Consider the following 26968-nt stretch of genomic DNA (forward strand, 5'->3'; position numbering starts at 1 on the left):
TAATTTATATATAATACTAAACAGACGATAGCAAACTCAATTTAGCCGCTCCGTAGCGTGGCGCAGGGTCGGAGGAAAGTAGTTCGGCTGCTCATCCACTATTGGTCCAGACTCTATCAATCTTGTCGCGAAACGACGTTATAGGAGGTACGTTATACGAAAGTTGCTACAATTTTTTCGCTACGTTATAGGAATTGTCGTTATAGGAACATACGTTATAGGGGGGTCGACTGTAGTACATTTATATTGTTTGCAGAAGGATAAGTTAAACGTAAAAATATTTCCCAATAATTTTTTTCATTGACTATTTTAATTTTTTCATTCTTAATGTAAAAGGATTTAACTTTTTTTGAGAGATTATTTCCATTTCTGAAAATCATAATTTCTGATTTGACAGGATTTATTTTTACTTTTAAATTGTCTAGATATTCAGTTATCTGTATGATTTTTCTCTTTAAAGCTATTGCAGTAAGAGCTAGTATTATTATGTCATTTGCATATGAAATTGAGTGAATACATAAATTATCTATATAGATTCCATCATCTTCCCTTAAAAAACATTGGTTTAAGTCGAATAAATAGAAATTAAATAGAATTGGAGATAAGGGATTATCTTGTAATAGTCCTCTACTATTTGTAAACGAATTCCAGCATATGTTGTTTTGTTTAATAATCGCGTTGTAGTTACCATATAATTGACCAATTATGTTAATTAAGCAATATCTTGCATTATGTTTATTTAATTTGTTTTGTAGCAACTTTATACTAACAGAATCACAAGCTTTTGTTAAGTCCAAGAATATTGCAAAACCCTTCTGTCTTTTCTTTAATAATTGTATTTGAATTGTTGTCAGTAAAACAAACAAGGATTTTTGAGTACCACCATTTTCTATATATGCATATTGTGTTGGATTTTTGTAATTATTTACCTCTATCCATTGTTTAAATTTTTCTGCCAAAATTGCTGTAAATACTTTTCTAAAACTGGATAATAAGGCAATCGGTCTGTAATTATTTTGGATATTAATTTTTGGTAATTATCGATCGGATTGTTTTTCTCCTCCCAATTTATCAATTCGGCTGTTATAGAGTCAACTCTATTTAAACATAGTGTTTTATCAATTTTAAAGTTACATTTTTTCCTGACATTTGCTATATCATCCTTTTTATATATCTACCTGTATCCAACTCAGTAAGCTGTGTGAGTCATACAGGAAAATGATCTGAGATATCTTCATCAAGTACTGTTAAAGTCTGACAATGTTCAATTAAGGTTTGAGAACATATAATAAAATCTACAATTGATTTTCTATTTTGAGATATGTATGTACCATCCATTCTGCCATTGAGTATAACAAATTGGTTTTCCTGAACAAATTCTAATAGAATTTTTCCTTCACTGTTTAAAATTTTATCCTTGGACTGTCTGTTGTTGTTAATATTTTCATAATTTAAATATATCTTTGTGTCCTGCATCTCATCTATTCTTGAATTGAAATCTCCTCCGAATAACCATAAGTGTATTGAAAAGGCCCATCTGTCCATCTGATGCTGGATTTCATTAAATATTGGTTTCCTCTTAATCACTGGAGGGGGAGGTATTTCACAATTACTCCTAGATAAGATTCATTCCAAGCTGTTTTGAGTTGCTTATTAATTCTTATTATCACTAGCATATAGTATGTTGTTATATTTTGATATATAATTTCTCCAAAATTTCTTATTATAATAAGAAGTATGCCTCCCAAAGAGCGCTCAAATTTGTTTGTTCGATGAACATTACTGGACACTAACATGTTATCTTGTTCTAGATAGTTTTTATCTGGAAACTGTAGTCTCTGTTAAACCCATAATTGTATTAGAGTAAATAAACTGTTTTGTTAGTGTTTGAAATTTTCCTTTGAGGCCTTGACAGTTCCAAAAACTAATCACAAGGTTATTTAGTTTTATATCGGACTTAATTTTATTAGTTTGACAATAGTTGTATTTATTTAAGTAGAATTTCTTTTCAGTTTTATTATCATTATTCTTATTATTTGGATAATTATCATGGATGCCAGACAATTTGTTTGTTGTTACTACTGCTTTTTTTGCGAATATTTGGTAGTTTGCCCCAAAAAAGAATTAATTATTATGATTTCACTATTGTTAATGTCAATCATGTATATCAGATTATCTTTTATAAAATAGTAATCTCTAATTACCACTCTGGTGTTAGTCGAAAATTCTGATTTAATTTTATTGATTAGTAGTTTTCTTCTAATTCTAGATCTAGTACAAAGATCTGTTTTTATGATAGTTTTTTTCAACTCTTTTTTTTATATTTGATCTCATTGTCCAGAATCTTTTAAGTATTAAATTTCTATCTTTGACCGAATCTGTTATTAATTTTATAATTTGATTATTTGACCTTCTTTTAGCTAATTGAATTAGACCTTCTATTTCTATGTCTTTTAGGTCAAGATCTACCCTTAATGAATTTTTTGAGTTCTTGCATCTTATCATCAGTTTTAAACGGAAAATTAATTATAACAAGATTCCTTTTAGTGTCTTCATTATGTAATTTATCTAATTCGAACTCAAACATACCTTTTAGGTTTACACAAGTCTTTGTTCTATCTTCACATTGCTGAATTTTTTGCATAATAGTTTTCATTTCTTCTCTGATTTTCTTATTATCTTCCTGTACACAACTTATGTCTTATCTCATTGAGTGAATTTTTTGATTAAGTAGTTCAAATTCCTTTTGAATTAAATTATAGATTGATTTTAAGGAGTATCTCGAATCATTATCACTTAACTGGTCGGGTTGTTCCGGTGTTTCGAAATAATTCTCAATCCTAGATTTATTAGTGGTGCTTTTGTTATTTTTCATATCTTCGTCAGAAATTCTTTGCCAATAATATCCACTAGCTGGCTTGTATCTTCAGAATTCTGTGTGTATTCCTTTCTAGATCTTCCACGTCCCCTTTTTTGCATGTTGGTTTGACTTATCTTGACTGGTGAATGTTGCAGAGGGCCAGGATTTATTTCAATACCAGCCATTACCAACAACAATAAAATTAGAATTAATGGTAACAAGTTCATTATTAACCTTTTGGCACTAGAAATTATTGTACTGTCTAACATTTCACAGGAAGATGTTGTTTGGAGAAGGTGAGTAAAAAAAGTCGCCAACACTGATGATGGCTAGAAGCGCTCCCCATTTGCAAAGCATTTAATTTTAATTAAAAGCTTTGCAAATAATCAACTTTAATGCCACTAGACAGTTTGCTTTATTTTTATTCATTAGAACAGGTTGTAGGTAAAACTGAAGATGGCTTAATGGAAGTTAAAAACATTCTTATAAATAAAATAGTTACCTTAACAAGCAGTATGAAAGCATTTTTGTTATGATAATTTAATTATTATTAAATAGTAAATTAAAGAAATTTAATTTAAAGTAACTTCAATTAATTAATTTAAGAACTGTTTAAGATTTCTAATTCTAAAAATTGAAATTTTTAATTATTATTATTTTATCTAAAATACAGTACATGATTAGTTGTTATTGTCTTTCATTATAAGCTATACATTATTCTGATTAAGTAAAGCTTACAAAGAGATTTTATATCATATATTCTTATTGCTAAAGTGCAAAGAATACAGTGACTAAAATTAGTTATTACATAGAAGATTTAAATGAATATTTTTAATTGTGAAATTAGATTGTTTTTATATAGGATCTGAATTATTCATTTTAATTTTTCTTTATTTTATTCTTTATATATATATATATATTTATTTATTTTGTAGACATGAGTGTCTTAGTGTTTTATAAATTTAAATTGAAAATGATAAAAGTTCTATCATCCAGTGTTAGTGCAAAGAAGCACAGGAATCATAATAATCACTTTTATTTTAAAAAGAAATAAGTTAATCAACAAGTTTTAGGTTATTTTTATGTTAATCCTTTTCATTATTAATAAGTATTAATATAGTGCATTGTAATTTTTATTTTAAATTCAAAGTACAAAACTTTTCTAAAATTTAAATATGGAATGATCAAAAAAGTTTATAAAAATGGGGTGATAAAATTGGCTTTGTAAAGTAATACAAAGCAATTAACATAAATATTTTTATTGCAGAAATGAAAAATACAGATATATTTAAAGACAATGTGCTGTTTCTGTACAAAATCAGAAATTCATTGTATGTAATGAACTTAATTTATCCTAGCTTCAAAAAACTCTTGTCCTTGTATTGCAGCTACCTAGCAACAACTCTCACTTTTGTAATCAGTGGTTTTTTTTAGTATGTTCTTTCAAATATAGTAAAATGTAAAGTCAGAAAGGACTGTGTGGAAGATGATGAAAAATCTTCCATCAAAATGTCTGCAGTAAATTCAGTGTGCCACATGTGGTTTAGCATTGTTATGGCATGACATTATACTTCAACTAAATAATCCAGGATGTTTTCTTCTAATGATCTCTTTCAAGCATGTTGCAATATGAAATGGCATTAATAGTATGTTTTATTTTGAAAAAAGTCTATCAAAAGAATACCCATTGAATTCCAAAAGACTGTAGTTATAACTTTTTCAGCAGATTAAACTTAAACTTTCATGTTCATGGTAAAGACGACTGTTTCCATTCTGCAGAGGCAACATCTTGAATGGGTGTGAAATGTCTTTGTCTTGTCACCTGTAATAATTTGCTGAAGAAAGTCATTTTCTTGCTTGTAATATTTCATGAAATTGAGACATGCCATCACTTGTGAGTTTTATTGTTAGATGTTAATACATGTGGACAGGAGCATTCCAAATAATTTTGGCACCAGGTAGCACCAAGTATTTATATTTCTATAAATATTATGACATTTTTTTTATTAGTTTGACACCTGAGGTAGTTAGTTACCTTTACACTTCATCTATCAGCCTATCTGAATATATGGCTGTGCTAGCCCTGCATTTAGACATACTTTCCATATTCCATACTAAACTGAAAGAGAGTTTGCTGCAAAGTGATATTCCTATCATTCATTCCTGACATCTTGTTAAATTGATAATGGATTTCAGCTGGTGAAATCTTTTTGGCTCACAAAAGTTGAATAATTGCTCTGATTTATTCACAAGATCACTTTTCTAATATTTTTTTGTCATTTGGAGATGCTGCATCATAACTGTTTAGTGTTGCCAATCTGGATTATTTCTTGCATTCTACAATTCTTGAATTTTACACACTATTTTAAGTTACTTTTTGATCATCCTATATGCATTGTTCATATAAGCATACAAAAAAATTATATATATATATATAAAATAAAGGTCTAAAGCATAGCTAATATTAATTAATTTTACTTTTAGCTCAGAGTGTTTTTCTCCTACTATTAATAGAAATCTTAAACCGGAAGAAATCAGTGCTGCTAGATTAAGAAATTTGCAACCTGTGTATGGAAATCAGGTAAGTTCTAAAAGAAGTGATTATATAGGGTTGTTCGGAAAGTAATTTTGTTTTTTTTTTTACCTCTTGATGGATTAGTCGTATTTTTCTCGCCATTTTCATTTTAAACTGTATTATCATTATATATTTTGACAGCTAGCATTTTAAGGCTTGCTTGTAAAAAATTTTGTTTGATTTTGTGCAATTGTTTATTTTTTGTGTTCCATCAAATATGGAAGATCAAAAGCAGCATTTTCGACATATTTGCTCTTTTATTACTGAAAAGGTAAGAATGCTGTTCAAGCAAGAAAAAAATTATGTAATGTGTATGGAGAAGATGTATTGACAAGAACAACAGTACCAAAACTGGATTACAAAATTTGGTTCTGGCAATTTCAATATTGAAGATACACCACATTCTGGATGGCCAGTTGAAGCCAATGAAAACAAAATAAAGGTACTGATTGAAGCAAACTGTCAAATAACAACACGTGAAATCACTAAGAGATTAAATTTGTCAAATTGAACTGTTTATGATTACTTGAAACAAATTGGTATCATTTCAAAGCTTGATATATGGGTTCCACATGTTCTTAAAGAGAGATGCTCTCTTTGGTGGGATTTTAAGAAAAATTTTTTTTGGAGCTTTTTACTAGACAATTTAACAATTGATTTGAAAGTGTACTGCCATTGAGTAAACAAATTGAGTAATATCATCAAACAGAAAAGGCAGCCAGACTTGATCAACAAAACAGGTGTAGTGTTTTACCATAATAATGTCAAATTTCACACAAGTTTGGTAACTCATCATAAACTGTTATAACTTAGATGGGACGTGCTATCACACCAGCCATATTCACCAGATCGAGCACACTCAGATTATTACTTGTTCCGTTCTATACAAATTTTTTTTAATTGTAAGACATTTACTTGAAATGACAATGTCAAAAATCACTTGGATCAGTTTTTTGTAAGCAATGATCAAAACTTTTATGAATGTGAAATCATGCTATTACCAGAAACGATAACAACAGTTATCTAGACAATAACTAGATAAATAACTATAGTGTATTTTTTTATGAGATAGATGGATTAATGAATTCATACAAGAATAATGTTGTTATATCTTAAGTATTTAACTTCATTAACACAAAAAATAATAATAAAAATGTAAAAAATAATGAATTATAAATGATAACATCTAGACCAGGGGTCCACTGGGGTCCACAGAAGAAAATATGGAATTGGGGTTCACTGTGATATTTTAGTGGTCTATAGGGTAATTCTACTTCAGAACAATTATTTTACTGAAAATTAAATTTATACTGTATATTGTCAATTTATTTATTACTCATTTCTTGCATAAGGATTAACATATAAATTATTTAAAATATTGAATACATAAATGACATACATATCTCATTGACAAAGGTCAAAGAGAGATTATAAAACCAGGGTCTATTAGGAGAATCTTATACCATCAGCATCATGTCACTTGACAGTGACATTTCTGAACGTTTTGTGTCAGTTTGTTCCAGATCTTGAAGATTAGCGAGGGAGGCTATAAACTTTATAGCCTCCCTCCAGTATAAAGGTAATCAATTTATTTTAACCCTAACCTTCAGTTCTGTGCAAAACTCCATCTTGACAAGGTAAGAGATATTAAATACAGTAGATACTTTTTCTGAAATTCAGAGCTTCAGTATGAAAATATTTTTCCAATTTGAAACAATGTAACAAAAAAATATAACATTTTTTTCTGTGCAATGTATGGAGAATAAACAAAAAAAAAATTAAGAGGAAAAGGGGTCCATGGGTAAAAAAAAGGTTGAAAACCTCTGATCTAGGCAGACAAATAATAAAAATAGTAATACTGCAGTTTTGTATAAAATTATATGTTATAAAAAACTGTTCAGTTAGTTAGATTTGTAAAATCATAATCATTCATACACAGTATGGCAATTAAATAATGAGACTGATATTTTACAAGACAAATTATCTGTGACATCTATCAATATATATCAGTATTTTAGCATTTAGTGTGATTGATGACAGTACAACATTGCAATATTTTTGAAATTTTTTATCTGCCATATTGATAATTGTGTGTTCTATGGTCACAAAACTACTATGAAGTTAAATTTTGCTTTTGAGATTTAAAAAAGTATATCTGTTACCGCTAAAGTTCGGAAACTCGTTAATCTGCAGATTACCTAGCGTGATCCGTAAAGTTGCTAAAATTGTTCTATTTCTCAAATTACCTAGGTAATGTGCAGATTATCTAGGTAATCTGCAAATTACCTACTAAGCACTCAGTAAAGTAAAAATAAGATCTTTGCTGAAACAACAGCAATGTTTCTGTACGCTTAAATTAACATAATGTTCTTTATTTTATTTTCGATATCTAAAGAATCAAGTTAATACAATCAAACAATTGACAAATTAGTTGATAGAATCAATCATCAACCAATTAAAAAACACAAAAAATCAAACAATTTAAAATATTAATACAGTTAGGGAAATTATTATATAGATAACCCCACCTATGGAATTTCGGGACTTTGAGTATCTATCTGAACTGAGGGGACCGAGACGACTTCAACGATACCCTACTTTTGGACCGGAGACGAAAAATAATAAAGTTATCATACTTTTTCTGGTGATCGCATGATGTAATTGTGCAGTTAATGTTACCTATGGTGAGTAAAATGGCGGCTCGTCTCTGATTCCAGCAAAGAGAAGAAAGGAAACAGTGGGGACGCACGTTCTAACCTAACCTAACCTATTCTAATAAATTACCATAATTATTACCAACCAAATTATTAGAATAGGTTAGGTTAGGTTTGAACGTGCGTCCCCACTGTTTCCTTTCTTCTCTTTGCTGGAATCAGAGACGAGCCGCCATTTTACCCACCATAGGTAGCATTATCCAATTGTGCAGTCTAAAGATTGGTGACACTTTGAATTTCATAGCAATTGGTTTCTGCGACAAGCACACCTATTTGTGGTACATTTATTTGTGGCAAAGATCTTATTTTCACTTTACCGAGTGCCTAGTAGATAATGTGCGGATTACCTAGATACTCTGCACATTATCTAGGTAATTTGAGAAATGGAACAATTTTCACAACTTTAATGGATTAGCTAGGTAATCTGCAGATTAATGAGTTTCGAGCTTTAGCGGTAACAAATCTAAGACATTGATGCATTATGTGTATGGAGATAAGTATTTAGCTCATGCGCAAATACTCTACATTCTACTGATATACTGATGATACATTTCAAAAATTAGATAATGAAAGATCAGGATGCTCAGTTTTATCTTTCAATGTAGACAGTAATTCTCAGATGAATAATTCCATTATCAACAATAGTATTATTCACCACAAACTTATTCCAGAAAATAACTATCATTAGCAAGTTATTTGTGAATTTTGCAATGGTTGTGGAAGTGGATTCTTCAAATCAGACCTGATTATCACTTACTAGGTAATTTATTCTTGCTTCTTGACAATGTTCTTGAACACAAATAAGTTACTGTGTAGTAATTTCTGACCCAAAGCCAGTTTTTGCTCAGCCAACCACTGTATTTTCCAGATATATCTCCTTGCAACTATTTTGTATTTCTGAAATTGAAATTACCTCTGAAAGGAAAACTTTTCAAATATATCTAGCAGGCTACACATCTACTGAAGAAGATATGCACAACAGTCATTCAGTTATTAGTTGATCATGTTATTCACTATCGATGCTTTAGATTAGGGGTCCCCAAACTTTTTATCCTGTCGACCTCTTTATAGAATATTTGCCTTCTTATCAACCTCTAGATTAAGTATTTAACAAAAACATTAAATCATTTTTGCATTTCTAATGTTAAGCGATAAGGTGTCCTGCATAACAACCCAACAAAAGAATTTATAGTTCCCATATCTTATAAAATCCATCCAATAACATTAACAGAAAAAGGAGATCTTTTTCACTGATTTATGATCTTAAAAAATAATAACAAAATTATGGATTGATGGAAATTTGCCTATAGTTCTTAAACTGTACGTGTCATAATACGTAAAATACACACTTATCTTTGAAAAAATAAGTTATATTGGATGAAAAAACCTTTTACTGTTATTTTGCAACTACTACTGAATTCCTTAAAAATATGTTGACATGCCTTTTTATTAAAATAGTTATTAGTGGGATGAATGAGTCTGAAGAGAAGCAGCAAGATTATTGGTATGTGGTTGAAAATTGGTAAGTTATAGTCGCAAATCACCACAGTTTTCCAATTTCAATCTGTTCCTCTTTTTTGTCAAATTTGCGTTTGCGTGGCTAAAACCAGCTTCAACTATGTATGAAGTTGGGAATGCAAGTAAGAAAGGTTCAGCTTCTGCTCTGAGCTTGGGATATTTAGTGGCAATATTGTTATTGCTCCAGAATTCACTGAAATTTTTATTTTTAAACAACACTTCGAAATCTACATATATTTCACTCAGTTCATCTTCTAAGCCAGGTTCATTACCTTCATTATCTATTTTTACATCAAATGGATTAGCAAACCATTCTGGAACATGCATATTCTCCAAGTCTTCGAAATGTGCTTTAAAGTATTCTCTTAATATATCAAGATGTTTAATATATATCTCCAAATCTCAGTTGGAAATCTTTTCATTTTCTTTTAGTACTCGCAAGTTTAAAAAATATTTAAAATCAGATCGTACCAGTGAAGATTTAAATAGCTCCATTTTTACTTGAAAGGCCATAATGATTTTTCAAGCTTGAACAATTTTAAAGTTTTTTCCTTGCAAACACTTCTGTACTATATTAATGATTTTCGATATATTACGATATTTTCTCTGTAAAGGACAAAATATCGACATTAGATATAAAATACTTAAGAGTGTCAACCCTACTAGAGTGTAACAGTGCAACTGTGAGATCTGAATTGCTCCTGTGACTAATTTATAATTTAATTATAAAGTTAAATTTTTAGCGAAAAATATTCTTTAATTTTGGTGAGAAATTTTGGTTTTCTAAACGAGAGAAACTGATAAAAAGCCAATTCCTGCAACAGAAGTTGAAACATCCTTTTGTTTTACCCTTATCTACTACAAATCTCAGCACCCTGGGAATTGTTAACCCCTCGATACATCCCCTTTTTCTCTGTTCACGTGAGAGAATCCAAAAGGCTGATTGGAGAACAGTCGTGAGAAATAGAAAGAATTTTGCATGATTCAGGGAGTATGCCAGAAGATCTCCTAGAAGACAGGCATATTCCATATTGGCTCCCTAAGGTCAACGCCCTTAGTGAGGAGTACGCCATGAAATTCCCGAGAAGGAAGACATATTCCATATCATCTCCTGAAGGCCAATGCCCATATTGGACTCCCATGTTTCGTTAAGTCAGTAGATAAAGAAGAAAATATATAAATGTGTGCCCTGCAAGATCTACCTAGGAAGAATTGAAGTCAATCATTAAAGAACAGAAGAAGAGAAATAGACATAGAGGTAGTATGATTACAGTAGAAATTGTGAGCTCTCTCTCTCGAAATGTTCATTTTAGTTACTCCATTTTTGTATAGATTCCGCTCATTTGTTTCATTAAATTTTTTTCTTTTATTTGTTAAAAATATGTGTCTCAAGTGTCTGAATCAAACATATTCCCTCCATGAATCAAACGCGTTAATCTGCATACCTAAATTTGATTAACTGGTGTCGAGGAATCTTGACGTTGGATACAGACTTTGCCGTCTATATCCTCTCTAATATCAACAGCCCTCCTAGAAAAAAGTTTAGAGATCTAATCTCGTGATTCTGAGTTGTGTAAGTGGTACCCTTAGTAAGTACTCTCGGCTAATCTCACACAACGTATGTCTGTGTATAATGAACTACCAGATTCATAATATGTTTGCAACACTAATACAGTTGCCAGATGCGTGAAAACAGAGTAACACATGCTTAAAGCGGCATAGGCTAAGGCAAAAACTCAAGTTATAACTAGGGTAGTCAGTAATGTTGTTGATCATATCCGTATTTCGAATTTTTATTGGAATATTCTATTTTTTTCCTAGACAGTTTAATTGATCCTCTTTGGTATTAATTGATCCCCTTTTGACCCTCGTGTATTAATCGACCCCTGGAACACTCTTATCGACCACTTTGGGGACCCCTACTTTAGATATATACAGTACAGTACTATTAACTCTGGAAAGTGAATTCAATTTTTTCAAATCTGTTTTATTTATTTATTTTTTAAATTGCCACTCATCATTCAATTGTTGGATTGTGAATGTTATTGATATAATTTATGTTTAAATTGTATTATCATAATCAAATCATTTTTAAAAATGATTGAATTGTGATAATATCTAGATGACAATAAATTTGAAAATCTTTAGATGAGTATAAATTTTCCTGTCTGAAGTTTGTGTGTCTAATTTGTTTCAATTGATACCTACAGTATTGTATATGAAAAAGTGTTCAGTCATATACAAGATGGTATCAGAAAGTTCTCAGACTGTAGCTGCTGTAACTATACCATTCAACTGAATTGTGTGTCCTGGTGGAGATCATCATTTCCAAGTCTACTGAGTGAGCATATCTAGTGATGTCATAGAGTGAACTTGCATTCAATTGTTTCATGTGGTTTTGTAAAGTAGTATGAGGATCATTCTGCAATCACGATGATGTATGACAAATTCAAGCAATGCGCATCAATCAGATTTTGTGTCAAGATTAGGGAATCTGCCACTGAGACACTGAAAATGCTACAGCAGTCTAGCAATGACTATTTTTCAGGCTGAATACAGGTTTTTGAATGGCATGCATGTTTTAATGCTGGTTGAGTGTCAGTTGAAGATGATGAGTGTTCCAGTTATCCAACCACCAGCAAAACAGAAATAAATGTTTGAATGTAAAAAATTTGTCAACTCATCCACAAGGACCATTGCCAAACAATCCATCAGTTGTGTGAAATTGTTGGAATCAGTTATGGAGTGTACCAAGAGATCCTCATGCACAATCTGAACATTGTATTGCTGCAAAGTTTGTTTCCCAGATCCTGACAGTTGAGCAGATGAGCAGATGCAGCAGTATTTTGACATGTGCAGGGAGCTTCGTGACATGGCTAATAATCACTCAGCTTTTCTGTTGAGGATCATCACCGTGAATGAAACATGGGTTTATGGCTATAATCATGAAACAAAACAGAAGTTATTACAATGTCACCTGCAGTCACCATGACCAAAGAAAGCGCAGCAGTTCAGGAGTTTAATGAAAACCATGTTTTTTTTTTACATTAAGGACATTATTTACTGAAAATTTGTTCCTCTCAATGGGATGGTTAATTCTGATCTTACTGTGATGTTTGAGATGCTTGAGCCAAAACTGCTCTGAACAAAACTGTGGTGCAATGACTATTGGCTTTTGCATCTTGACAATGTGCCCATTTGCATCTCATTGAATATGACACAGTTTTTGGAAGAAAACAAGATGACGGTTGTCCAAAATCCTCTGTACTCTCCTTTGCTTTGTTTCCCAAAATTAAATTGAGACAAAAAGGCATCACTTTGAGACCATTAACAAATCTAAACAGAATCACAGGCAGTATTGGCATGCCTTTGGGAAGCTGACTTCTTGGTATCTTTGAGTCATGGAAGAGGCACTGTAATCATTTTATGTGCTCATAAGGGGACAGTGACCAGATTTGAATAAGATAAACATGTAACTTTTTATAGGCCTAGTCTGGAAACTTTTTGATACCACCTTATGACAGCCAAAAATTTTATTAAATTTATCAAAAAGTGTAAATAGCCTTTTATTAATGTGCAAATAATTCTATTATGTAATAACATTATCTTTTTAAAAACATCAGATACACACAAAATAGAACTAAGCTTATTCATAATTTATTAGAAATGCGACCAGAGGGTCAGTACCTCCTTGGTACCTTGTCAGGACTGACATCATTGTGTCTTTAGGATAGACACAGAAACTGCAACTTTAGAATTTGAGCAAGCGATTACGTACACGAGTGATCGGATTCGGGATGGAGGAGGGTTGAGAGATGGATCGGAAGTGATTCACTCGAATATGAGGCTAATAGCAAAAATAACTAATTTAATGTAATGGATAGAATAAGGAAAAGAAATGATAGAGAGAGAGAGTTTACATGACATCACGTGTAGTTATAAATACCTGGTTCACAGGATATTCCAAATAGTCATGGAGACACTGGGGAGGCTGGGAAATGTCTTTGAGAATGTCTTTAGGGCTTTGAATGGCGATTAAAGTATCAGAAGTTAAAATCCGTCAGTTCTTCATAGGTCTTCCCGGAGAAACACAGGATGTTTGGGAGGAGCGGCAGTGGCAGACGACGACAATAACTCCTTTTGGTTGGCACTCAGGAATATTCTCTCGGACTCTCAATGACCTCTATTCCCTGAATTCTTCTTTTTATTCTTTCAAGTCACGTTGTCCTTCTTCACCAATAGGGAATTTTTTTGTTTTAGTTCCCAGTGACACATTCTGAGTTCCCTGGGAAAGGAAACAACTCCAGAGAAGTGAAATTTATTCATCTTCCGGTACTAAAATAGGAAAAGTTTTTATTTCTGAGATTTAATTAAGTAGAAAAATAATGAAAAATGAATTTTCTCTCGAAATTCATTAGTCTGGTTCCTCACAGAAAAGTGATCACACAAATTACATATTGTTGACACATGTAAAGCCCCATAAGAACCAGAAATTAAAATTTTACAAGAGCAATAGAAACAATTACAATTAATATTGTGTATAGTAGCACAAGATTTTCTCATGTGAAGGTTTACTATAAGTTGTAAACATGTAGTTACTAGATTTACTACCTTAACTCAAAAACAGCAAATGAAAAAAAGATTTGGTCATTTGAGGTTTCCTCAGCAATACGGATTGCTTAACAGCAATATTACTTATAATATGCCTTATTATAAGTAAGATTACAAACATTACTGTTGGTCAAATGTTTCTGAGAATTTTGCAGAACATGCATTCTCCAAGGGCCTGCACAATTATGATACAAAACTTGTTTGACTTGTAGTGGTCCTTACAAGGTTTCTGTGTGTCAACAACAAGTGTGTATATAAGAAAAACTCATTTACACCTAATATCTTCAAAAGTATTGAAAATAAACTGAAATAGTAAATTGTGTTATTAAAATACAGTGAAGAATCCATAAAACATCAAAAAAAATTTTTTTTGCTCCTTTTAATAGGATAGCAAGTTAGTAAATTTAAAATTTAAATGAAGATTTTTGTTTCTATTTAAAATTCTGAAGTTAATCTTTATAAGAAGTAGTTAATTTTTTCTGATCCCTGTTAGAAGGAAAATATATTTTTCTTTGTGTGCAATTTAGTAATATACTTTTTTACTGTTTGATTTTGTTTCTGATATTTCAGAAATTTAGATGAGTGGTCTGAATAAATTTGTATATTTTGATATTTTCTCATATTTGATACATTATTTATTTGTCAAATTTCTAGAAAATTCAGCAAATAATTCTCAAGAAATTTGTTCAAAATTTATTTCTTAAGAAATGTTTTTTGTTTTATATTATTTTAATAGTATATACATGTTTATCTTTTTATGCATTTTAGTGATTACTTATAATTATTAAAGTATATAAATGATTTCAGGGTAGAGCTGCTACCGGACTTCAAAATTTATGGAACACGTGTTTTATGAATGCTGTTATACAATGTCTATCATGCACTGTCTCTTTATCCTTATCGTTAAATTAAACTTCATCGATGGAACTTGATATAAATAGGTGTGTAAAAAATTAACCTTAAAATAATTTTTATATATCCAGGATAATTTAAAGTAATAATGCAAGCCAAAAGATGACGATTGAACTACAAAATATATACAACTTTTTATTTTTTACTCTCTATTATTGATATATAATACTGAAAGTTCTTTAAAATCTTTATTATTCTACAGAATGTTTTGATTAATTTCATATAATGTATCATTGAAATTGAATTTTAAAGTTGCAAAAATTTGCAAAACCAGAAAGAATTGACATTATTATTTTTAATCTAAAAATATGGTATATAGCATTTATATTAGGTAACCAAAAAAGTTCTGTCGTTTTTTGTGAAACTACAAAGTTTAAAGAATGTTAAATGCAATACACAATAGATGGCTCTAAAATTCCAGCAATATGTTAATCAAGATTTAATGCTGACTCATCTTATATAAAGAGAAGCGGAAAGGTTATCTCTTAATATTATAAAAATTGNCAGATAATCGATGCTCTACTGTTTATACAACTTTTTATTTTTTACTCTGTATTATTGATATATTATTATAATACTGAAAGTTCTTTAAAATCTTTATGATTCTACAGAATGTTTTGACTAATTTTATATAATGTATCATTGAAATTGAATGTTAAAAGTTGCAAAAATTTGTAAAACCAGAAAGAATTGGCATTATTATTTTTAATCTAAAAATATGGTATATGGCATTTATACTATAAAAATATCTTGCACAGAGTATCTATTATATGTCAAGGATGCAAATCATAAACAAAATTTCAAAACATGATAAAATTTGTCAGTAAAATTATAATAATCAAACACCTTAGTATTTCCAGCAACGAAGTATTTAATAAATTAAAAACATTTTCGACTATATTTAATAGTCTTCTTCAGTTAAGCCACTTTAAAATGAAAACGAACGTAAAATAGAACGCAAGCAATACAACGGTTTAAAAATTAAAATTAATTACAACAAAATAAAATGTAAAAAACAAAATTAAATTATAAATAAAATATTAAGAAATTAATCGTGGTAATAAAAAAAATAATAATTGTCGTGATAAGAAGATTTCCATGCGCAGAATAGACTTTCTGCATCTCTATGGTTGATGCATCCTTTGTTAATATGCACCTTATAAATTTCAAGTTTTTCAATATGTTTAAGGACTTGTTTGTTGGTGGCTGTCCTAATTATGGATGCTTTGTCCCAATGTACATTAATATCTTGATATTTAGCGAAGGCTGCAAGGAAGGTGCTGTCCACATTTTTAGTAATAGAATGCTTATGTTCTTTAATCGTCTGTTTTAAAAGTCTTTCTAAAAGTCTGTCCAACGTAAACGAAATTTGAATTAAAATGGTGGTCACTTAAAGGAATAGAATAAACTCCTGTACTGTTGTTATGGTTTCCTTTCTTCTTATCATTTTGAAAAATTCTATAAATTGTCGGATTACGACGATAAATAATTCTTAAATTATTCTTGTGAGATACTTTTATAATCATCGATTGTAGGAAAGGTATATAGTTGAGAACTACTCTTCGTCCTTGGCTTTTAGTTGTAGGTTGCTTATTTGTTTGATTACAAAATTTATCAATAAGAGCATTAATTTCACTTATACAATATCCCTGCTGTACAGCTATTGTACGTATGTAATAGCTGTACAACATTCTTACCAGTCAAGAATATGTAAGATGGGAAACAAGATTCAGCACCGCTAAAGAAAGAAGTGCCAATATAAAGAGCAGACAATTCCACAATTGCATTAAAAACGCAAGAGAATGGCTACATAAAAATGATGTAGTGCTGATCAAAGCTGATAAATCCAAAGGAGTAGTTCTTATTAAAAGAAATTCCTACAACCAAAAACTGCAGGAATACATCAGAGACACTGAGTGCCAACCTGTTCCTGACAAATATTTAGAATCACTACAACAAAGAGTTAAAAAATTCTCTTCAATCGTTTAGCTCACTATTTATGAATGCATAACTCTGTAGTACAAGCACCAAGAACACCGAGAATCTTCACCTTTGGCAAAACTCATAAGCCTGACTGCCTTATACAGCCTGTTATAGAGAAATGTGGATCCCCTACTTTTGCAATTGAGAAACAACTGATTAATTTTATCCGACCAAGGATTCAAGATTACCCATATGCTATTAATAACTCTGTTCAACTGGTGAACAAGCTCAGAAACATTAACCTTGAAGATAATGAAGTTATGATTGTGATGGATTTTAAATCTTTATTTCCATCTATAAAATTACTGCCTTGCTTTTGTGAGCCGAGAGACTTCCTGATTACTAACATTAATAATGCAACGGAGTATCACCAACATATTTTAGAGCTTGCACACCTAATTTGTTATACTTCGTTTTTTGTATTTGAAGGGAACACATATTTACAAGAAATAGGGGTTCCAATGGGGAGTCCAATATCTCCGTTATTATGTGAACTAGTATGATGATGATGATTTCATCATTTGGAGGAATAGTAATAGCGCTCAATATTTCCTTAACAAAATCAATAACAACCCATATGGTGTGACTTTATCATTGGAACAGAAAAGTAACATTAACGTAAATTTTCTGGATCTGTCCATAACTTGTAAATATGGGGAAATATGGACAGATATTTATCGAAATCCTAGCTATCTACCTATTATTATACCGAAGAATTCCTTTGATCCTCACAATTTTAAGAATGCAGCCTTTCGATCATGGATAAAGTGGGCCTATACCCACTGTACGAGTATGGTTGATACACACAGAGAATTAAATTACATACGTACAATAGCTGTACAGCAGGGATATTGTATAAGTGAAATTAATGCTCTTATTGATAAATTTTGTAATCAAACAAATAAGCAACCTACAACTAAGAGCCAAGGACGAAGAGTAGTTCTCAACTATATACCTTTCCTACAATCGATGATTATAAAAGTATCTCACAAGAATAATTTAAGAGTTATTTATCGTCGTAATCCGACGATTTATAGAATTTTACAAAATGATAAGAAGAAAGGAAACCGTAACAATAGTACAGGAGTTTATTCTATTCCTTTAAGTGACCACCATTTTAATTCAAATTTTGTTTACGTTGGTGCCACTATGAGACTTTTAAAACAGAGGATTAAATTAATTAATAATTAATTAAAGAACATAAGTATTCTACTATTAAAAACATGGACAGCACCGTCCTTGCAGCCTTCGCTAAACATCAAGATATTAATGTACATTGGGACAAAGCATTCATAATTAGGACAGCCACCAACAAACAAGTCCTTAAACATATTGAAAAACTTGAAATTTACAAGGTGCATATTAACAAAGGATGCATCAACCATAGAGATGCAGAAAGTCTATCCTGCGCATGGAAATCTTTTTATCATGACAATTATTATTTTTTTTTTTATTACCACGATTAATTTCTTAATATTTTATTTATAATTTAATTTTGTTTTTACATTTTATTTTGTTGTAATTAATTTTAATTTTTAAACCGTTGTATTGCTTGCGTTCTATTTTACGTTCATTTTCATTTTAAAGTGGCTTAACTGAAAAAGACTATTAAATATAGTCGAAAACGCTTTTAATTTATTAAATACTTTTTTGCTGGAAATACTAAGGTGTTTGATTATTTTAAGTTTGTATTTCAGTAAGTTATTTTAGTAAAATTATATTAAAACTTTTTGGCTAATCTAACATTATCAATAAATTCAAATAAATTTATCAATTAAATTATAAATTATATTGATTATAAATAAATGTTTAATTAGTAATAAATTTTTAATAATATTTAATATAATAAAATAAAATTTAATTTATAACTGATAAATTAAATTTATCAGTTATAAATTTAATTTGTAAATTTAGGTCATTTAATATGGAACTGTACTGTTTTCAATAAATACTAATATATGCTGACATTCTGATAATCTGTTTGATATTTTCATAACAAATATAAATTTCTATTGCTGTTTCCAATTAGCTCTTGCCTAAAAGTATCACATCTGGCAGCAGATTTGATATTTTTAGGCTAAAGATTTGTATTTGGAAATAATATTTTATTTATGATTATCTATTCATAAATCAAATATTATGTGGCAGTTGAACTAGGTATTCTTTTTTAATTTGCTCATTACAGTTGACATGTGCCAACATTGCAATTTAACATCAATAACAAATTTGATTTTATTGTTTTTATAATTACTGATCCATATTTTGAATAAAATTATTCTAAAATTCTTTTACAAGGGAGAATAAAAAACAGTTTGACTACTGTAATGCACTAAAGTTATGTCAAAATGTAGCTACATTATTCTAATAATTGACTCTCATGGTCACTCATCTGACCATACCTCTTGTAAAATGGTCTTGGGTTATGAAATAATATAAAATTAAATAGAAAATTACAAGTCTTTCTTTATTAATTGATGTTAGGATGTTTTATTTGATTAACAGAAAGAAAATTAATAGAAAATAAAGTTAAATTCAACTTTATATATATATTTTTTTTTATTGAGTATTTGTTCTCAAAAAAATTGAATTGAAAATAAAAAACTATGAATTATTCTGATTTCAGTTTTTTAAAATATTAATACAATAATTATATATATTTTCAGTGAGAATTTAATAATTAATTAAATGCTAAATTTTGATAAATATAATTATCAAAGTTGCTCAGAATTATAATAATTACTAAGTATTACATATAAATCTTATGGATATGTATTCTTTTAAATAACCATTTTTATAAAATAAAATTTTATATTTTCAGGGATAAGAAAAGTTCTGGTGGTGTAACTGAAGAATTTGCTATTGTAATTAGATCATTATGGGCTGGTGTTTATAAATCCATAGCACCAAAAGATTTCAAAGTAATGTTTGTTTTTTATTTATCTTAAATAAATTTCTAGGATTAAACAATAGTTCTATTTCATTATGTATACATTACTAAATTGCACATAAAAACTTGTTTGTATGCATATGTGCACAAAAATAAATGTTATATATCTATAAATATATTTCATATCAAATCACTATTATATAGGGTGTTAAGAAATTGGAAATGACAAATGAAAATGGCTGATAGAGGGGGGTCAATTCAAACAATTTTGGTCAGATAAACTGCAGGTTGCCACAGCCTCCTTATGAGATACAGGGTCCTAAACTTTCTTTGTTGTCAGTGTCATTTATCTTGTTTCATTGTATAGTAGATTTAAAAACGTAGACAGATGTATCTCAGAAATACTTAATAAAATATTCAACAAATACTTTCAAATATGCTAGTAATTGAATGTGGAATAACTACAAGACTTAACAAAGAAAAATATGAAAAATGTTACTGACAATTATTTTTAAATAATTTTTAATTATTTTAATCCACCAATATCTGGTAGAAGAATTACATTTGTAATAATATTGCTTTCTTTTATTTAGTATTATCTATTATTGTTTTATACATGGAACATTTACTTGTTTTTACTTGGTTGATGTTAGGATTTTTTTTCTCATATAAAATGGTCTCTCTCTCTCTCTCTCTCTCTCTCTCTCCCAATTTGAAACAACTAAAACAAAAGAAAGCCATGTTTATTTATTTAAATATTCAATATTTTGGATAAGAACTCTGAAAGTTGATGACCTCAAGGGACTGAAGGAACTGGCCATCATACAGAATAACTGTATTGATACATACATAAATGTGCTTTGTTTTATTGCATAGTTTTTATTAGATATTGTCATATGGAATATGGAAACATGTACTGTAAAAACACAGGAAAATCAATCATACGATACTGTATCATACAAAAATCAATACATTTACATATATATTGTTTCTCATGGTTTGATCACTTTAGTCAGTTTTTTTTTTTAATTCTTTATATGAAGGTAAGCAGAGAAAGCACTCAATACTGGCTATATCACTCAGCATACCTGGGCATTTTTCCACAGCAAATGACTTTAACTGTATTATCAAATGACTGACATCATCATCTTTCAAAAAGTCTACAGTTTGTGTCCTTATCTCTTAATTCTCTTTCATCAGTTACTTCTGCTAACACTTTTCTGCTGGGTTGAACTTTGGTCAATACCGATTGGAAAATTGGCTCTGATTCAGGTTCATTGCAGATTGCCATATTGTTATTCATTGCAACAAAATCTTCAAAATTTACTTCCTCAAATTCCACCATACAAGGTGGGCTGTCCAGTGAGGCTGCAACATCTTTTCTTGGGTTGTAACAAATCCAACTTTCTTGAAGCACTTTTGAATTGTTTCAGGCTGAACTTTATTCCAAGCAAAATTAATCTAATGGATAACATGCAGAGCAGTAACTGATGCAGCAGATATGAATACAACAAATAATGTGTCAGTGACATTTATTGCTGAAATGCTTCATGGACTTGGAATGGTTGCAAAACATGATGATTGGGTTTTGCATGCATTAAGTGAAAAAACAAACCAGATTGAGTATAATTTTGTCTGAAGATAAGCAACAGTTTAATTTTTAAATTAGTTACTCATTTTTGTCATAAAAAACTTTTTATGAATGACAAAATTAAAATATTTGTTATTAATCAAATATTTCTTTTAACAGGTTGTGTTTGTTTGGTCAAGTACTGAACAATTTTTTCTTGAACATGTAGGTTGGGAATAATTCAAGTATCAAGATTTCACTGTAGAAGTAATTTTACAATGCTTTCAGTAGAGTCTGAAACATACAAGGTCTATTCAAAAAGTATCGGACTTTTTTTTTCTGCGTAAACCAATGATGCGTGAGAGGCCTCCTTCGGTGAAGTTGTGGAGGGGACAGTTATGCAGAGCCCTGAATTTTTTCCCGCCTGCAGGAAGCGTCAGTCATTGGCAATCAGCCTATGAGTGAGGTCATGTAGTGCGCTCTCGTCGGATTCAACTAAGCTGGAAAATGACTGAACAATGTGAGCAGCGATATTACATCAAATTTTGCCAAAAACCTTGGCGATACCCGAGCGTAAACCATTCGCAAGATTCAGCAGTCTTTCGGGGACGATCCTTGAAGCCAAAAAAAGTGCGGCAGGTCCGCAGCAATATCAAAGGTCATGTTGACAGTTTTTTCGACTCTCGTGGGGTGGTGTGNTAAAAGTTATTAGTAATCTGATATTCCCATCTATAATTAAAATTTTAACATTGCATAGGATAAATTTAAAGCATTTTATTGTTTCTGGAGAATTTAAAATGTTCTAGCATCTTTTATGGCATTTTGAATTTTCCGGAAGTTCTGGGTGGACAATAAACCTGATAATAGGTAGATAGAGACACATTTGTAGAAGATAACGAAGATAAGACGAGGATACTTGAAAGATTTTTATGTAAAGTTAGAGAGATTTCGTGTTTTTAAGAATATCACTTTTAGGAACCAACCAAAATGGCTGAAATTTATTTTAACTACTTTAGGGAATAACGAAATTTCTGTATCCAATGGCAACAAGAGGCTTATGTCACACATTCGAAGTAAATACATTGCAGCTAGCATTGCCTGATTATTCACTAGGCACTTGAGACACATGCCTGGAGGTCCCGGGTCTCGGGGGCACCGAAATTAGGAAAAATATAAATAGTCAATTGTGTATTGTAATTTATAAGTAGCTTTAAAGTTAGACAGTATTAGTTTTATATTTTTGGATAATTATGTAAAGGGGCTCCCAATCTTATATATCTTTATCCGCTTGCTAGTGTTTTATGTGCTTACGTACAGTCTGATGCTCGAATATGCAACGCAAGCCTCCCCTTTACTGTTGGATACATAAATTAGTTAAGACAACATCTCAGATCGGAATCTCAGAATTTTTGTGGATAGTTTGACCTAAATACATTGAACCCCGATCATCACTCAATTATTCTCATTGTGGTTATGGTCAAAGCTGAGATAGACATGAAAAAAGCTTCTATTATTGATCACAGATCAGAAGGATCTTAAAAATGCCCTCGAGGAGGCCTCGATTAACTATATACGAATTTCCGGTCTAGACCGGAAGTCATGTGATTTAATAAAAATTCCCCTGTAAAGAGTTAGATAGATGGCTGGCATGACTTTATTGTTATCAGGAAAAGTATGATGTACAGGGGCAAGACACTACTAATTTCAGGTGGAGAGCATATATTTTTTAAATTAAATAAATTAAAAACATGATTAAAATTTTCAACCCGCATTGTGCGATGTTACAATAGTTTTTCCTTATAATTTTTATAACTTTTACTACTTACACCCCTGTAAAAACAGTATAAAAACTTAAGAATTAAAATTAAACTTTGCATACTTAATTACAATTATACAAACATTTACGATTTTAGTTGCAATATTTTAAAGTGTTTTAGTAGAGTTAATTATAGGTAATGTACCGGTACTTGTAACATAGCATCTGCTGCAGCCCGACTTAATTAAACATACATATAATAAAATCTATTGATTAAAAATTAAAAAACTATCGGAGGTCGTTTTTCACATCAAAAACTAGCTTTAAATAACTTTACCGAAGGAAAATCCGTGCACTACAACTTTAGAACAATGAATGAAATTTGATATCAAACTCTCATTAAAAAACTATTAAAAAGCAATTAAGCATGAAGCATGCGTCATTAAAGGTAAATTAAAATCGCAATAAAATTTTTTTGCACGGGAAAAAAATTTTGAAAAAATTTGGCCAGGTCCACAGATGGTAGAAATGGAATCCAACATATCTGGGATGAATCATTCCAAAAAATTCTGAGGGATTTTCAACCCACTTAGGTTTGTTTGAGTTTCCAGAGCAATAGGTTACCTTAACTGCTCAGTCATCTGGTTGTTAATTCAAATATATTGCTAAAATATTTCTTGTAAATTATGATTATGGACAAGAGAATTCCAGACAGAACTTTTATTAGATTGAAAAATGATTTTCTGTCAGTAAGCGAAAAAAATAAGCATATCAAATATATTTCTTATCATTTATCTATCAATGGAAGCTTAAAATTAAAAATAATTTATTGAAAAAAACCAATATCATTTGATATACTTATGCTAATAAGTATATAAGTGCACCATGATTTCATAAGCAATAGCCTTCTATCCTTTAGTTCTTTGTTCCAGATTAAGGTTACAAACTTTTCATATCTAAATACAGGATAATTGAAATGCAAAGATTTATTTGTAGATAGAGTAGCAGTAGAATATTTTTTCATGAGAATCTTTCTAAAAATAAGGAACAAAATAAAATATTTTTGAAGTTTTTAGCTGTAACAGTGTGTGCTTGAACACCAGAATGAGAAGCAAAATGTGGAAAGTATGGCAACCCTACTTTGCATATAAGAATTACTGCCAGCTACAAATTGAAAAAAAAAAGAACCATTTCTTTTTCTGAAGCATATATTATGCTTTTTTCCATGTATTTTAGGATTTTCATAGTACATTTATATATATTTTTAATGGTTTTGTAACATGTAAATCCAGGCCTTAATAATAATGTTAAGTAAATATAGTTTCTGTTAACAACTATAAGGCTGTAAATTTTTCGTCCGAAGGAGATTATTTTTTAATAAAATTGAAGACAGTCTGCCCAAAAAGGACCACCATTTATTCCATGTTCCAGACAATACATTCTTGGCAACAGATCTTTCCTTTTAGGCTACTTGTTGCCAGAAGTTTAAAAAGTCCTTTTAAAAAACACAAAATATATATCCAATTAAAATTACAAATAATTTCTAAAAAGGAACTGGTGACATTCAGATGTCTTTCTTGCATCCATCATACCTTCGTTTGGGGTGATATTGCTTTTATCTACTAAAAAGAAGCGCTGGAAACTCAATCTGACGAAAATTTACAGATATTTTTTTATTGTTGTTATAGCGAATTGACTCCATTTACTTGATTGGTAAAATCATGCATAAGTCACTCTGTTGATGTGGCAAAGTATGTTGATCCATGAGAGTACTACCATCAAAAGAAAGTTCTGTACAATTTTGAATTGGAAACAGCAGAGAATGTCTCACAAATGAGTGAAGATTCTTAGTATCCCAAATTCACATGTTGTGTTTGTTTACCTTACTGCTAAGATAGAATGCTGCTTCATCATTTAAATGCATCTTTCTATGAACCCATATTCCATTAGCTCTTGCAATGACTCAGAACTGTAGTCAGCCAAAAACTAGCCTAAAAGTACCACAAAAAAAAATTCACATAAAAAAATGAATTATGTAACAATAAAAACAAGACTTTTCTTTACTAGACATAACTGTTTACAAAATCTTTTTCCAAAATGGTAATGAGAAAAAAATGTGTGGAAAAATACTCTAAAAATTTCGCACATTTATTCTCCACTACTAAGGGGTAGCACCATACCTGACTATTCCATTGTTGAAAGGTTAAGATGGCCATAACATTTAAAATCCAACTGGGGAGATTCAAAATCAGTGAAAATGGGGTCTAAAACTGATGAATATTGCTTATTTTTTAAAATTTATTTATTTGAATAATTTGTTAGTAGTGATAACAAATTATTCAAATAAAGGAAGACACAGTTTCAGAATATATTACAATATTTATTTATTTATTGATCTGTAAATTGGTTATGTTATATTTGTGTGTTAATAAAATGGCTCTATTCAAAGATTGATTCTACAATGAAATACTAAAAACAGTCAAAATTGGGAAGATCTGGGAGGCAGTACTGAATGCAACAACTGTCATTGTGAAAAGGTTTGCCTACTTAATTTCAATGATCATTTCTAATGAATGTATGGCATAGAACAATACTCAAGTACACCTTTGCCATTCTCATTGGGTTTGTACACAGTCTTTTGAGACACACAAATTTGGTGTGTTTGTCTCAAGTGATCAGTGACACACGTGTATCACTAATAATGGAAATTAACCAATATGCAATGAGGATCATTTCTTCTTATTTCGATCATGTGATATTAGCATGGGTTACAGCAGTAAATCTTAAGTGGAGTGTCTATTTTATAAATATATTGTAATTATCATTTATACAGACATTATATTTGCTATAAACGATATTAAATGATACAGTTTTAAAATGAAAGTAATAATCTTGCCTATGTTTCAATAAAATAGGATTTAAGTAATATTCAATAATTGTCAATGAGTCATTCCTAATGAGAATTCCGTGAGGTTCAATATTGCATTTCTTGCTGATCATTTGTTAAGTTATGTGACATCACAACATACTCATTTTGCTTAATGACACTGCTCAGTATCACCCCTCCTGATCACCCTACTTTAGATAATGCAACTACTGGAGTTGATAAGGGTATACATTCAGACATTTCTTCAATAAGCTCCACACAGCTTTTACAGAAAACCATTTCTTGGCTGGCTCTGACCATAGACTTTTGTGGACTGTGCTAAATTGCTTCACCACCCTCATTAGACACCAAAGGATGGCAAGAAGCTTTCCTCACAAATGCAACTGGTTCTGTTAAATTGATCATACCATCTGAAGATTGAGTTTTTGGCAGGGTGTACTTTACCATATTGGGTATGAAACTGCTGCTGGACACTATGTTACTAATATAAAATTTTAGGATGCAAAATGCTTTCTCCTGTCCAGTAGCTACCATGTTGCAACAGTGTCACCTGATATCTGATGGTAGAATGATGAACTAATGTAGTCATTTGAGGAAAACTATGATGTGTTTTGTTAGATTCCTGCTATGTTCAAAATCTCCACAGAACATTTTTTTTTTTTTTTTTTTTTTTTTGACTAGTCTGGTACTATATC

General features: G+C 30.3%; 1 protein-coding gene across 1 annotated transcript in view; it reads left to right on the top strand.

Annotated features, from left to right (window-relative positions):
• The window catches only part of LOC111623416 (ubiquitin carboxyl-terminal hydrolase 8-like), a 127065-nt gene that overhangs the window by 63056 nt on the left and 37041 nt on the right, over window positions 1-26968 (top strand). The window contains exons 13-15 of the mRNA XM_023365988.1: window positions 5345-5441; window positions 15086-15180; window positions 19935-20091. Of these exons, the coding sequence (XP_023221756.1) occupies window positions 5345-5441; window positions 15086-15180; window positions 19935-20091 (349 nt within the window). The remainder of the gene's footprint in view (window positions 1-5344; window positions 5442-15085; window positions 15181-19934; window positions 20092-26968) is intronic.

This window comes from Centruroides sculpturatus, unplaced genomic scaffold, assembly GCF_000671375.1.
Source record: "Centruroides sculpturatus isolate CEXI.00-Female unplaced genomic scaffold, Cexi_2.0 scaffold190, whole genome shotgun sequence".
In the NCBI taxonomy this organism is placed as follows: Eukaryota; Metazoa; Arthropoda; class Arachnida; order Scorpiones; family Buthidae; genus Centruroides; species Centruroides sculpturatus.